General features: G+C 40.5%; 2 protein-coding genes across 2 annotated transcripts in view; both read right to left on the reverse strand.

Annotated features, from left to right (window-relative positions):
- Positions 1-424: 424 nt before the first annotated feature.
- On the reverse strand, positions 425-10,236 carry gaa (alpha glucosidase). Its single transcript, XM_077532980.1, has 19 exons — positions 9,623-10,236; positions 9,385-9,536; positions 8,080-8,245; positions 7,735-7,831; positions 7,533-7,652; positions 7,335-7,453; positions 6,123-6,254; positions 5,918-6,028; positions 5,724-5,837; positions 5,554-5,638; positions 5,275-5,392; positions 4,121-4,254; positions 3,553-3,704; positions 3,322-3,470; positions 2,953-3,094; positions 2,771-2,869; positions 1,145-1,309; positions 776-928; positions 425-708 (listed from the first exon to the last, which is right to left on the reverse strand). The coding sequence occupies exons 1-19, from the start codon at positions 10,082-10,084 to the stop codon at positions 643-645; spliced, it is 2,736 nt and encodes a 911-aa protein (XP_077389106.1). The 5' UTR covers positions 10,085-10,236; the 3' UTR covers positions 425-642.
- A 1,429-nt stretch (positions 10,237-11,665) lies between these two features.
- The window catches only part of ern1 (endoplasmic reticulum to nucleus signaling 1), a 30,582-nt gene continuing 27,323 nt past the window's right edge, over positions 11,666-14,924 (reverse strand). Inside the window, exons 20-22 of the mRNA XM_077532966.1 lie at positions 14,743-14,866; positions 14,073-14,140; positions 11,666-13,995 (exon numbers count right to left, since the gene is read on the reverse strand). Of these exons, the coding sequence (XP_077389092.1) occupies positions 13,561-13,995; positions 14,073-14,140; positions 14,743-14,866 (627 nt within the window). The 3' untranslated portion in view covers positions 11,666-13,560. The remainder of the gene's footprint in view (positions 13,996-14,072; positions 14,141-14,742; positions 14,867-14,924) is intronic.

Raw genomic sequence — 14,924 nt, forward strand, 5'->3', positions numbered from 1 at the left:
CTATTTTAAGGCTGATTTGTTTCTTTGGACAACCGTTAAATAACTATATATACACAGTATAAGTAAACACGGACAAAGCCTTATGTACAGTACTTTTGTCATCTTTGGAAGCTTAAGCTTTTTTTTTCTCTACTCAGTGATTTATTTTTATTATGTGGGTAGATTTTTATTATTTTATATCCATGAATCACGTTGGACAGTGTAAAGTACAACTCCCCAGTTCCTACCTTTATACGTTATAAAATGCAACATAACACTAATACGTAATACTTTTTGTACATAAAAAGTACCAAACAAAAGTAGAATTTTTGATGAAGGTCTTATTTCATTAATGCAGATGTAACTAATAAAGAGACACATGAGAAGGAAATAAAATGTGTCCTTGTCTGATGATGCAAATAAAATTAACAGTGGATATTTTTTCTCTTTATTAAATTCAAAATACTTAAAAAAAAATAAAAAATAAAATAAAAATTAAATGTACATAAGGGCAAAGGTAGTCAATATTTAGAGATCCAGTGTAGCAGTGACAATGAAATGAGACAGCGTAGAAAGATGCTATGCTATCTGGGGAAAATTAAAACAAAAAAACAACAACAAAAAACCTCTCCAGTGGCATTATAGGTAATAGAAACCAGCGCATCATAGTGCCCACTGGACTGTAAACATCTTTGACATGGGCAAGGCCAAGCTGCTCACGTTTAAAACCTGTTGACAGAAACAAAGTTTTATCCTTCAGGAAGGTCACGACTAATTTTCATGTTCAATTACTAACCTTTGTATCAGCATTATATGTAAAATCCTTGATTTTCTCCCCATTGGCTACCACGTATTGGGGTGGCGAGGGCACACCGAACACCTGCATTCTTCTCAGTATGAGACCATCCAGGGCTCCATTTAGCTGGATGGGCTCGCTCACAAGTTGGGACTGAAACAGTGAGGTTTTAAAGATTTCATCCCAGAGACAGCTTAAGTTTCCTAGCGGGCTAGCTATTAGGTTTCGCTAACTTGCCTTTACTCGACAACCTAACCAAACATTTTATACATGCCGCGATTAAAAAGTACCAAAACATTTGCCATATCTGGCAGCGCAACCCCAAGCTCAGCATTTCCGTTCAGAAGTTCAACCATGTATTTTACCTACCTGTCCAGCAGTGAAGATGACGTAACAATAACTTCTTTTTTGAAAAGTATCGATGCTGTCGCCGTCATCCCAGAACAAGTCACCTTGGGCCAAGCCTCCCGCTGACAGCGCCACCGTAAGGAAGAAAGGGTTTCTGCGTGAGACTGTTGTTGTTAAAGCTGGCTCCTTGAAGACAGAGAGCACATTAATCCATTATCATTAGGGCAATTTTGCCGAAAAACGCCAAAAAAAAGGTGCACCCAAACTATGTTTGAAGCTGTTCCTGAACCATTTGGAGTATAGGTAGTATATATATTTTTTTGCCACCGGTGGGACGTCCGCATGACTATGAATTCATTCATAGGAAATCATTTCACTGAAAATGAGACATTTATTTTTGTAAATCGCTTGTCTTCATTAAACCCTAGGTGGTATTTGTCCCATTTTTTAAATGAATTTGATGTGTTATAACTTCTATCAAAGAAAAAGCATTTAAAAAAAAAAAAACACAAAAGCAGCTAAAAAAAAATTCAGCAGATTGTCATGACAATGTCGAGGTTCAAAATGGCACCATGTGGTAATTTCTAAATTTTTGCAAATGGGAGAGGGAGATTTATATATCAATTATAAAATGCCCATTTTGGTCCCATTATAAATCATAATTTTGATTTACTGCAAACCATTGTCAAAAAACAGGCATGCATTAAAAAAAATTGCTGTTATTTAATGGCAGGCTCTAATTATGTGGTATGAAATATTCCAAGTTGAATTTCAAAATTAAAAAAAAAAAAAAGCATACCGTAGTTAGTTTTGTTCATAGCGCAATCCCACTTTTATTGTCCATAGACGGCATACCCCCAAAAATAATAATTAAAAAAAAAAATTTATATATGTATGAATAGATCTGATGCCATTGAACATTTTGAGTAGATGAAAGTAAAAATATATACATTCATAATTAACTTAGTTATCACACTTCAAGAGCAGAGCCCATTTTGGGCTCAAATACCACAAGCCTAGTAATATAGTAGTAGTTATATATAAATAAATAAAGACCTATAGGTTAACCAAAACAAACAAGCAAATTTGTGTACTGCATCTTTAAGAAACAACAACTGAGCATAGATAGTACAGTCAAGCAAATGTTTGGCTTGACTTCCCCTTTATAAACAGATTCCAACTAAAAATAATGCACATTTCGACCAGTCCCACTTTTCTACTAAATTCTTCAGACTTTTTTTTTGTTTTTGTTTTTCCACTCCATTGTAACAACAAGTCATTATAGTGAGTAATAATTTCTAAAATCTGTATTTGTTGTTATAGATGGATAATTGTAAAGTTGCTTCCAGTGGTAAGGTTCGATTAAGTGCAGTGCCCCACCACAAGCAGCAGATGGTGCTTTGGTAAAATAAACTGCTTTATGAGTTAATTCAATTGCAAAATCCAAGTACTGGGACATACCCCATTTCTTTAAATATTGACCATCCTTCTAATACATTACGCTATGCTAGTAACTATACCACTATCGGTATATTAATTTTACAGCCTTACCACTCCCAAATTCAAATACAGTCGCCTCAGTGAATTTCAGTAATTAAACGCCCCTCTATTCTGTCTTACTCCAAATAGTTATAGTGGTACACCAACCTGCTGGGGGAGAATGTGTCCCTCCCTCACGTGGATGTTAATGATGTCCAAGGGTGCAGACAGAAGCAGGTACTCGCCTTTACTGTACAACTCCTGACCCTGGCAAAGAACAGATCATTCTGGTTCATGTGATAATGTAAGGGATTACATTTCATGAATCTGAATGAACTTGCGCAGCTCACACTGTACAGATTGTACCAAGTCCCAGGAGGCATGTAAGCAGCCACCTCCACTGCACCCTCCTCCAGCACTGGACTGATGAGGAGACAACTCCCCCAGAGGAATTGTCTGTCTATCATCTGACAGGGAGGGTCAGTGGGAAACCTGAAATGACATACATTATGAGGGAAAGAAAATGAGCCTCTGGAGCAAGGGATAGGCAAATCGATTTTCTATAGTCCATTTCATTTCATATTTCAATCTATCTATAGTTGTCACAAAAGCAAACAATGTGCATCAGTTTCTTTTGTTTTTAGATTTCAAGAGAGATTTGGTCCACTGCTGTTCTTGACACAGTGAATCGAAAACAAGAATGCATTAGCATGACATACTCCATAAAGAGAGGCCTGGCCACCGTGTCTCCAGAGGTGTGTGCGTGATGGAAGAGCGTGTAGAGAAACGGGAGAAGAGAGTAACGGAGATTCAGCGCACTCCGCATGGCCGCTTGGGCCTTCTGCCCAAATACGAAAGGCTCCTGAGGCTGTGGAAGGAGAGCGTGAAGACAACAGAAAACAAACAGCGGTACGTACAATACGTCATTACGGTGGGTGCGTGCGTCTCACAGCATATGGCCGATCGTTATGGTTCCTCATAAACGGGTAGAAGGCCCCGAGCTGCATCCAGCGCACGCACAACTCCTCGGTGGTGTCGCCTCCGAAGCCGCAGATGTCCGCGCCAACCAGTGGGACCCCGAAGAGGTTGAACTTCAGCACGGCTGAGGGGAAAACGTGCACAATGTCAACAGAGTGGGAGATTGTGTTTCAAGATATAAGTGGAAGATATCAGCACTACATGGTGGCAGCGGACTCAACTCAACTCATTTCACTTCAAAAAGCAGCAGTTTAAGAGAGTGAATATTTCTATAGAGCAGAGCCGGGTATTCAAAATAACCACAAAACTTTACCTTAGGAAAGTTCACTAACTAACACACAATGCAAAACTCCATAGACAGGCTAACGAATATCACTTTTATTTACGTGTTAATATTGAACACAAATGGGGGCTGGGCAAAATGGCTGAAAAAGCTATAGCAGCAAGTATTTCATATCAGTTGATATCAATCAATATATTTTTTTACCTAAAGCAAAGATTCAAACATTCAAACTGTATCAAATACTCACATCTACTCACAAGGTATGGAGTATCTAAGTTGCTCCCAGTTGCTTCTGACATCTCCCGTCCACACGCCGGAGAAGCGTCCGATACTTGGGAAAGAAGAGCGAGACAGGACAAACGGCCTCTTGCCGCGCGCTTTCACCAGAGCACTGCGAATGACAACAATCACAGATTGTTATATCACAACACAGATACCACATTTCCTTCATCAGTTGGACGTTCTCCTAAAACAGTGCTTCTGAAATAGTGGGGCGGGCCCTTCGTCAAGGGCGCGTTTGACCTTGGGGATCATGCTTTTTTAAATTTTTTTTTTATTTTTACTGTTTTAGAATAAAGTGCAATTGCACCTCCACTACATTAGGGGGCAGTGGCGCTCTCATTGGCAGAGTGTGCGCAGGGTGCATTCGCTCGGTGGTGTAGGGGTTTTGTTTGCACTGAACATGCGCGCTTTGCACTCAGCACAGAGTATGAGTATGTAGTGTAGGCACGAAGTGTAGCAGACCCTCAAGTGACACCATGAAAAAATATTTAATAGTGATGAGAAGACAGGCGGAGAGAGACGGAAAGAAATAGAAAAATGAAAGTCGCCCGAAAGCTAAGACGAGGAAATATGACGACGTGTATTGGGGGGGGGGGGGAAATGTTTTCTTCTTCCTAGAAAACAGACAGAAAATAATTGAGAAGCACTGTCTTAAAAACACCCACTTTAGACAACAAGTACAACGTTTGTGAGTTTTTGCTTTAAACTCCAAATGACAGCTTTATAGATGTCATGTCTGCTGTTTGTTGATATGTTGTCATAGTGCCATGGTGTTATCAGTCAAAATAAAAAGAAATACTGTACATCTGTTATTTAACAGAGGGCACTTGGGGGCTATTTGAGGTGAGGCGTTAATTGGTTTGAAGCAATAAATTGGGTCACCACTGTATTCCCTCAAATAGAGGCTGTACGGGTGGTAACGTGCATTCCACATCTCGTTTGCATCAGATCAAAACATCCTACGTCAAAATTTTGTAAATTTCCCATTTTCCCACAAATCTATACTATTGAAGTGGCTCTCATTCGCCACGTGCTGCATCACAGTAAGCACACTGTTTAAAAAAAACACAAAAAAAACATCAAAAATGATTGATTAATCATGGGAACACAGTGAGCCATTTTAACTAACCTGTGAGTGGCAAAAGCTTCAGTCAGTCCGTACATGTTGTGCAGGTTGTAGTGAGTGGACTGATTTTGCTGAGCTGACATACAGAGAGTGAAAGCGCTCAAGTGGCCTCCGACCAACCCTGTTTAGGGGACACACACAAATATTTAACATGAGAGTTAAAGTGCTATTTCATGTATTTATACACTGTTTTGTACTGATCCATATCCATTATATCCATAGTATGTACTTTATGATACAGAATATGATCATTTAATAAGGTCAGTAGCGTTGCTGACTTACTGGGCGTGTATGGCGGGTTCTCAAGATCTGTGTCAGGACAACCCTCCACCGAGCCCGACTCGAAACTGACTGGTTCATTCATGTCCTGTGTGGAATTTGATTATGTTACTGATAAAGTGAAAACACACAAGCTGTTTTCATTTAATCTAACATTCATGGTATATTCTTACAATCCATAATCCATCCACTGGCACTTTAGAATAAAAATCCACAATACAGTCTTCCCACCATTGTCTGGTCTCCGGGTTGGTAAAGTCAGGAAAGGCTGTCAAACCAGGCCAAACCTGAAGGCACATGCAAAACATGTTTATTTTACAATTTTTCACACATACTAAATGAAAGACTTTAAACGTTGAAGTCCAACCTTGCCAATTAGGAGTTGACCAGTGGCGTTTTTGATGAATACGTCTCGTTTGAGGCCATCATCGAAGGGATGGTACGTTCCTGGAGGGCTCGTCGTGCTGATCCCAGGATCCTAAAGAGGAACAACACACGCAACATTTTGGGAAGTGTCATGTCGCCACCTACTGGGGATAAACAGTTAGCAGATGCTTGAAAGTGTTCCCCACCAGGATGAGAATGTACTTCAAGCCTCTTTGGTGGAATTCCTCCACCATCTCTTTAATGTCCCCAAATCGTAAGGGGTCGTTGGTGAAGACCCTGCCATTGTTTGCATAGTCCAGGTCATTCCACTGTGCATCCTTAAAAAAAGGCACCAAGAAAGCTCTTAACAGATGACAACACTGGATGAATGTGCACTATGGTTTTGTTAATTTCATTAGTGGTACCTTTGATTTATATAAGACAATACATTGTATTGTCACGGTCCAGTGGAAAGCATGTAAGCAGTTTTATTGATTGCCAAAAGCAACAACAATTAATTTAATTAAAAAAAAATTGAGATACATTCTTTTCAATAGTGGTATACTGTTAATCTATTATCATTAGGGCAATTTTGCCGAAAACGCCTAAAAAAAAAAAAAAAGTACATCCAAAGTAAATTTGAAGCTTTTCTTGAACCATTTAGAGTATCAGCATAGTTTTGTTTTTAAAGATAACACTTTGAATTTTTGCCACCGGTGGGCCGTCCACCCCATAAGGGTTAACCCATTTAAACATAATAAGTACATGTACATGTAAGAGACAATACATGAACATGTAAATTAAATAATTAGAATAGTTTTAAATTGTACATTAAATTATTGTAGTAGTAGTAGTAGTAATTAAATTATTTTGTTAAAATTGCAATTGTGTCCTGAATAAAAATAGATAATTGCTTTGTTTTGCACAAGCAGACGCATATTTGTATATTAAGTTGGGTGATATATTTATATAAAACTAAGTTTTTTTTTTATCAATGACCACATATTAAAATTAACTATATGTATTAATTACATGGTCTAACATTACTATATGACTGAATTATTATTTTTTGGTGAAGAGATGATTAAATCTTAAAATTATCTCATTCAAATTATTAAAACTTGATTTGTCTAATGATAAATTGGAAATAAAACATTTTCATATGCAGTAATAGAATAGTTTACACATGTTCAAATATAAAAATTACAATAAAGATAGAGGATATTGTTACTGAGTATTACTAATAATGTATTTAACTCTTTTATGCTGCATAATGAATTAAATATTTAATTATTTATTATTAGCAACTATGTATTTTGCACAGTGTAAAAATAATAATAATTGAATGCAAAATACACAAACAAAAACCCAGTGTTTATGTATGTCCAAAATCAGAAGCTCATGTAACATGAACGTACCATGGGCATTTTAGCATCGTGCATCCGCTGAGCCACCTGCCGGGTTATATTGGTGCTTTTGTAGCCCCAGCGACACAGGTGGAAGCCCAGTGACCAATACGGAGGCATCATGGGATGACCTACGGAAGAATATCTTTAAAAATCTGCCTTTTCACATGTTTCTTTGCAGGGAGTGGCTGCCGACTTGGCGTAACGTACCAATAACTTGCAAGTATTGATGTATTACAGTTTGAGCGTCAGGACCCATGAAGATATACAGGTCTAGGATTCCGCCTGTGGACACCCATGTGAGAGCTGGCAGAGGCTGAAAGATCACCTCTAGAAACACACACACATGGAAGGTTAGGAGAAAACATGTGAAGGTACCATAAGAGTAGCTCTTATTGAACAAAGTCATCACCGATTGCATTGCTGTTAAGAAGGAAAACCCCGTGTGCAAATCCGTCCCCCTCCTGTACCAAATAGAAAGGGTGCGAGCCGTAGAGGTTTGCATCAGCCTGGAGAAACGAGACTACAGTAAACCCTCACTATATACAAGATAATTATTACTGTGAAAAGGATTACCGGTAGATAAAATACATATTTTTCAGTGTTACTCAAAAGTTTAGTTCCAATTTTGACTTCAAGGGGGCAGTTCATTATCTCACTTGGCGCTACTTTTTTTGATTATTTTCTCTCTCTAGGTTGTGAATTTTCATTGTACTGTATACAGATATACGTTATGAAATAAATCCAGCATACTCACATGAGGAGCCATGTCCCTGTTCCAGAGAGTCAGGGAGGTCCAGTTAAGGTCCAGGGAGAGAGATGTGTAATGCTCCCCGAGACCTGACACCAGTGAGGAGGCCAAAGTGGTGGACAGCTGCAGGTATTGATCGGCAAAAAACAAAGGAGCCACTGTGCTGTTCATGCTAAATGGGGAAAAATAGGGGGGAAAGAGCATTACTTTAGATTCAAATGATAATATATACACATACAAATTAGAGATAACGTGTTTTGTTTTTTTTCCTCAGGGCCAATAAAACCGTTTATTAGTAAGTAAGTACAAAACATTCAGGGGAAAAAAAAACAGAAAACAAAACACAAACAAAAAAATATGTCAGGATAAAGCCTGTTTAGAACATCTCAAATGGCACCAGGAGTGTAACCAGTCTCATTTAACGGGGAAGTCAAGACAAATAATGTCTTTGCAAAATGTTCTAGGAGCCCAATGTCTAGGCCCATTAGCTTAAACAATACTGGGGCAGGAGAAAATGTCTTTGCCATGAGAAGGATAAAAACAGGTGGCTTAATCTATGTCTAAAATGAAATAATAATCAGAAAACCATGTTTAGAATAGTGGGGGCACATAGAAAATGTTGTTGACTTCAGTTCCCACTTTAATATGCGTTTGAATGTGATTGGTTCATTCTGAACAGCACAGTTGTGAGAGGGTATGCATACTTTTGCAACCACATTATCGCTATTGATTTTCTTTTTTTTAAATTTTCAATTGATTTATCACATCATTGTTGTTTTGCATGTTAAAAAAAATGACAGAGGTAGAAGCGTTTGCTCTACACTGTATATCTAGCTCATTTCATACGGTCTGGCTAAAATTAAGCCCATTTGTTCCTCATTGGGGCGGCACGGTAGTCGAGTGGTTAGCACGTCCGCTTCCCAGTTCTGAGGTCTCCGGTTCGAGTCCAGGCTCGGACCTTCCTGGGTGGAGTTTGCATGTTCTCCCCGTGCCCGCGTGGGTCTTCTCCGGGTACTCCGGTCTCCTCCCACATTCCAAAGACATGCATGGCAGGTTAATTGGGCGCTCCGAATTGTCCCTAGGTGTGCGTGTGAGTGTGGATGGTTGTTCGTCTCTGTGTGCCCTGCGATTGGTTGGCAACCAGTCCAGGGTGTCCCCCGCCTACTGCCCAGAGCCAGCTGAGATAGGCACCAGCGGCCCCCGCGACCCTTGTGAGGAATAAGCGGTCAAGAAAATGGATGGATGGATGTTCCTCATTGCTAACCAAAACAACAATACCTGTTTGCAGTCCGTGGTGCTGTAAATACTCACATGATCCTTCCATTAGATGTACGCCTCACAATGAATCCAAATGGATTGGACTGGTACTCAATGTTATACAGGGCATCTTGGCTATTGATTTTGTCCTGAGGTACTCCAGCTGGGAGTTCAACTTCATAGCGGGCAGACCATCGATCCTTCAACTGCATAGAAAGGAAAGCACATAGGCTATTTGGTTAGATTTGGATTATTAAAGTAGATTCATTGTCAGGGGTAAACTGGTTCTCACAGTGAAGTGCAAGCAGCCTTCAGACTCTTGAGTTTCTTCCAGGTGAAGAGTGGTCACATCTCGGGGCAGATAAGAGGGGGAGGCGCGGGTCAAAGTGGCAGTCCGGCCTTGCAGAGTGGGCGTCAAACCACTCATTTTGTAGCCCGGGTACGAATGGGGGTAGAAACACCAGGGAGCTTTTGAGGATTCGTTGAGGGGAGAGTAACAGCAAGCCCGCTCTTCACACTCCCGCCTACTGAGCGCTCGGTCCCTGGCACAGTCGAATCGTCTCTCCAGGGACATGACGCACCTGGAAGGTTGAACCCCGACATAATTGTATGGTAATGGTAGTTCGAGTCTTTCACGGACGGTGCTCTTCAGTGGCTCCCCATTTCGTACCAGTCTACTGTCGAGAATGAATAAAATGTTAGAAAATGCTAAAGCCAGAAGCGCGGCTCCAGTTAGCTTGGCCCAAAGAGCCATAGATAGTGGCCATAAAAAGTTCCAAACGGATTAAAAGTGCATTTAGCACAGGTCGATTACTGACGCGGTGACAAAAAGTCATTTGTGAGTGTGCCCAAAGTGCTGTCAAGTTCCATCGACTCCCATGCGCGTCCTTAAAAGTAGCAACACAACAGCCAACGACGGCACGCGAGGTAGGTCAAATATCAAAATGCAAAATACAGCAGGTCATCAAATAATAAATATATCAAGGGTTTAAAAAATAATATATTTGAATCTCAGAATAATCTCATAATCTAATAATAATAATTTAAAGCAGGGGGATCACTTTAAAAAAAAAAAATCTTAATTCCTGTGATGTTTGTTGCATTAGTTATTTCACCATAAATGTGGTATTTAAACGACACAAATCTCCCGGGCCGCTATCGGATAAAATTGATTTTTTGTAAATACACAAAATATTACTAAAACAATTTACGTTTATCAATTACATAAAATCATTATTGTAAAAATACTGTCATACCTTGCAGGCTTTTTTTTTTTAACCTCATCTGCAAATGAACTGGTATTAAAAAGCCAATGTAACTGAGCTCGAAAGTTAGCCAACCCTGGTAAATGATTGAGTGGCATGCATTATTTTATTTTTTTTTAACACAAAATGCAATTTCAGTATTATCAGTGATTTTCAGTATTATTTCCATCCATCCATTCATTCATTCATGTGTGAATATTCAAAGCCAATAAGTAATCTTATCAATTGTTGGGGTTTTGAACAGCCTTTATTAGCAGACAATTGCTCAAATTTGCTATCCACCAATTCTGTGTAATGAACTATATCCACCTATCCATCCATTTTTCTTAAGCACTTTTCCTCACTAGGGTCGCGGGGGGTGCTGGAGCCTATCCCAGCTGGCTGTGATGAACTAAAACTTAATAAGCTTACAGTGTTGAGAAGATTTTACATGTACTCAGCTTGTTTCCATCCATTTCCCCATATCCTTATCCTGTTTAGGGTCACTGACGGGGCAAAATGTGGACAACACAACACCCTGGAGAGGTCACCAGCTAATTACAGGGTTCATATAGACAGACAACCTCTTACACTATTACCATCACTAAGTTGGAGCAGGGCGGCACGGTTGCTGACTGGTTAGCACGTCCGCCTCCCAGTACTGAGGACGCAAGATCGAGTCCAGGCTCCGGCCTTCCTGGGTGGAGTTTGCATGTTCTCCCGGTGCCTGCGTGGGTCTTCTCCGGGTACTCCAGTCTCCTCCCACATTCCAAAGACATGCATGGCAGGTTAATTGGGCACTCCGAATTGTCCTTAGGTGTGCTTGTGTGTGTGGATGGTTGTTCGTCCCTGAGTGCCCTGCGATGGGCTGGCAACCAGTTCAGGGTGTACCCTGCCTACTGCCCTAAGCCAGCGTGGATAAGCTCCAGCACCCCTTGTGAGGAGCAAGCGGTTAAGAAAATAGATGGATGGATGGATAGAAGTGGAGCAGAACCAACGCTGCAAGTATGGAAGTCAGTCAAATGAACCACTACAACACCACTGACTATTCAACTAGTTTAAATGGTCTAAGTAAGAGACAACACGGTCAATTTTCATTAACAAAAAAACAAAACAGAATTTAATGTGCAAGTCATCAACTTCACTTTGACACGCGTGGAACGTTCTGAAGTACGAGTGCGCTGCAGTCTGAGCTTAAAAGTCACACTTGAATAATTACATTACAGTATTTAAAAAAAAATATACAGAACTGTCCCAGAAAAATAGAATATTGTGATAAAGTCCTTTATTTTCTGTAATGCAATTAAAAAAACAACAATGTCATACATTCTGGATTCATTACAAAATACTGAAATATTGCATGCCTTTTATTATTTTAATATTGCTGATTATGGCTTACATCTTAAACAAAACTCAAATATCCTATATCAAAATATTACATCATCGAAAGTATACTAGCAGGCTATTCAACTAATCACTTGAATTGTCTAATTAACTCGAAACACCTGCAAGTGTTTCCAAGTGAATCCAGATTGTATGACATTTTTGTGTTTTTAATTACATTACAGAAAATAAAGAACTTTATCACAATATTCTAATTTTCTGAGACAGTCCTGTATACCTGCAGTATTCCGATCCCAAAAACCTCAAATGACAGTCCATTCGTACCCCGGGTTTACACAGGTTGCGGTTGCGGTGCGGTTGCAGTGCGTTCCGGCGACGCAAGCAATTAGATTCCATTCATTCGAATGGTGCAGTTTACACCGCTTGCGGGTGCGTTGCGTGTTGACTGCGTCTCAGCTGCGGCGTGCCGCAGCCCTTCCGCAAGGATAGACCTATTTTCTATTTTTGCCGGACGCCGCAGCGGTAGGCCTCCGGCAAATGGCAAGGTAGCACAAAACACATCGAGCGGGACAGGAAGACCGACGCAGTTTCGAAATAAATTTCCGGTTACCTTTCAAGATAAAACACTCGCCAGCTCCTATTTCGCAAGCATGCTAGCAAAACGTGATGTGGGCGTAGACGGGCCTGGAGTTAACGTGCGAGGTGCTCATTCACGGTTTAGACACCAGCGAACATGGACGAGGAGAGGTTTATATTGGAGGTAGAAAGCCACAAAATAAAAAAAGTCCACCTCTCTTTCTGCTTCTCTGTTGAGCACAGACTTTCTGTGTGTTTGTCGTTGTTTTTAATGCCACATGACCGCGCGGTCACGCGAGACACGGCGGGAAGTGGTCGGCGACGGAGTTGCCGGACCGCAGCTGTGCGGAGCCGGTGTGGATTGGCCAAAAAATTGACCCGTCCGGAGCACGCAGTCAAGACGCACCGCACCGCAGCCGCACCGCAACCGCAACCGCAACCGGTGTAAACCCGGGGTACCACATCTGCACAACAGTCTTAATTGATGAAAGAGAAGCGCCAGCAGCATTAACAAGCAGATTTACAATAGTCAATTAGTCTATCTGTAGCTTCACAGCACAGTGGCACTTTGTTTTTCCTTTATTTTGTTGAGTTAATCTTTTCTTTTTAAAGGCACATTTGCCACATTGATTAACTCTATAAAAATATTCATATAGTATCTGGGCAGTGAACAAACTCACTGCAAAATACAACATTGCACAATAAAACTACCCCAACATGTTCAATAATAATCAGGATTTTCCACAATAGAAGGCCGGACATTTTTTGGACCAATACCATTTTTGGACTTGATATAAAAGTAAAAAAAAAAAAAAAAAAAAAAAAAAAAAAAAAAAAACTCAGTTGAGCTACAACACAAAATCCAACAACCTTTTAGGTTTGTCAAACTTGTGTATGGTTCTTTTCCATTGAACCCAGAAGGCACTAAATTCAGGGAGCATGCAGCAGCTGTTCTTGGCAAGCAACTCCCAGGCACTGCAGGCCTGGTCTTCACCGACACAAAACTCAGCGACTGGCCCATGAGTCTTTAAGGCGAAACTCTTGTGTGAGATGCGGACAACTATGTTCACGCCGCGCCACAGTCCGACAAGCTGGACCCGTGTAACCTGAGGTGAGATGTCTGTGGTTCAGAGGAGAGCATGTGACAGTTTAGGTCTGACAGTGATGCTTCGATAGTCTCGGCTGGCGGGTCTGAAGAAGCATCGAACTCATGTGGTTCTGCGGCACAGTGTCCCTCCTGCGCTTCCACTTTTGACGCATTTGTGCATTTTTGGGGATGTGACGTGTCTCCTGACAGGTGTTGGCTTTGTGACAGATGGTCCACTTGTGCCATTTTGGAATAATAAGGCAGGAAAAACCTCTCTGTGGCGCAGGTCCTCATGGCCAAGTATGTGTGTGTTAGTAGGTGGGGGAAACGGGACGTGAAGTAGGAAACAAAGTCGTCAGGGATGGAGCCCAGCGTCTCCTGTACCTCCGCAGGCAACTCCCGGTAATGATGTTTCTGTATAAAGAATGCAAGTCTCAGGGTTCCAAATGCTACAGTTGTGAAGCACAGAAATCGAGAGAGCACACGCTTACCTTGTTCCTCATCGCACGAAGGAGGTCTCTGACTGAGCCGCCTCTGTAGGAACGGAACCTTCTTAGGTCTGTAAGCAGTTAGAGTTGTGTTTAAAACAGCCATGTTACAAGAAAATTTGTCTAGCTTAATGCTAACACACAATGAAAAGGTCACAGAGCTATAACGCTAAAGAGCGCTTTAATAATTACTACGGTACTAATAGTAACTTCACAACAATCAAATTTTAATAGATTTCTTTCCCCTTCACTGACAGAAAAAGAAAATATTTTGTATTTTAAAACATGTTATTTTTTTCCATTTATTTTGAGATTTGGTTTATTCTTTTAGACTCCCAAAAAGGCTTTCAATGTGTTTTTCCTTCATCAGTAACTTGCATGAACTTCCACAGAAATAATAGGAACATTATGTACATGATGTGCAAGGTGCTTCCACTTCTAAAAAAATAAAAATTACCGTAATAAAAAAAAAAAGTGTGTTTTGATCCTTAATGAATTAACATCTTAAATGTTCACCAGTTTAACCTCAAATGAGCCATCAAACCATATAGCTCATTTGACATGTTTAAAAACAGATACCACCCTTAGCAATAAACTCACATTAATTGATCAAATTGATTAGTCGACCACCCCTATGAGAAGATGGTGTTTGCATTTAAGACTTGTGCCCTACCCGTCTGCAGCGGCACAGTGATATGCTCCCTCCAGTCACTCTTGACCACAGCCCGCCCTCCTCGCTCCAGTTGTCTCACAATCGTTCCGTCAAGTGGCTCCTTCTCTATTCTGTCGCTCACATCCTGCAGGCAAGAACAAGCACACAACTATATTGTACTACATACGTATGTACTATATTGT

This window comes from Festucalex cinctus, chromosome 1 (genome assembly GCF_051991245.1).
Source record: "Festucalex cinctus isolate MCC-2025b chromosome 1, RoL_Fcin_1.0, whole genome shotgun sequence".
Classification (NCBI taxonomy): domain Eukaryota; kingdom Metazoa; phylum Chordata; class Actinopteri; order Syngnathiformes; family Syngnathidae; genus Festucalex; species Festucalex cinctus.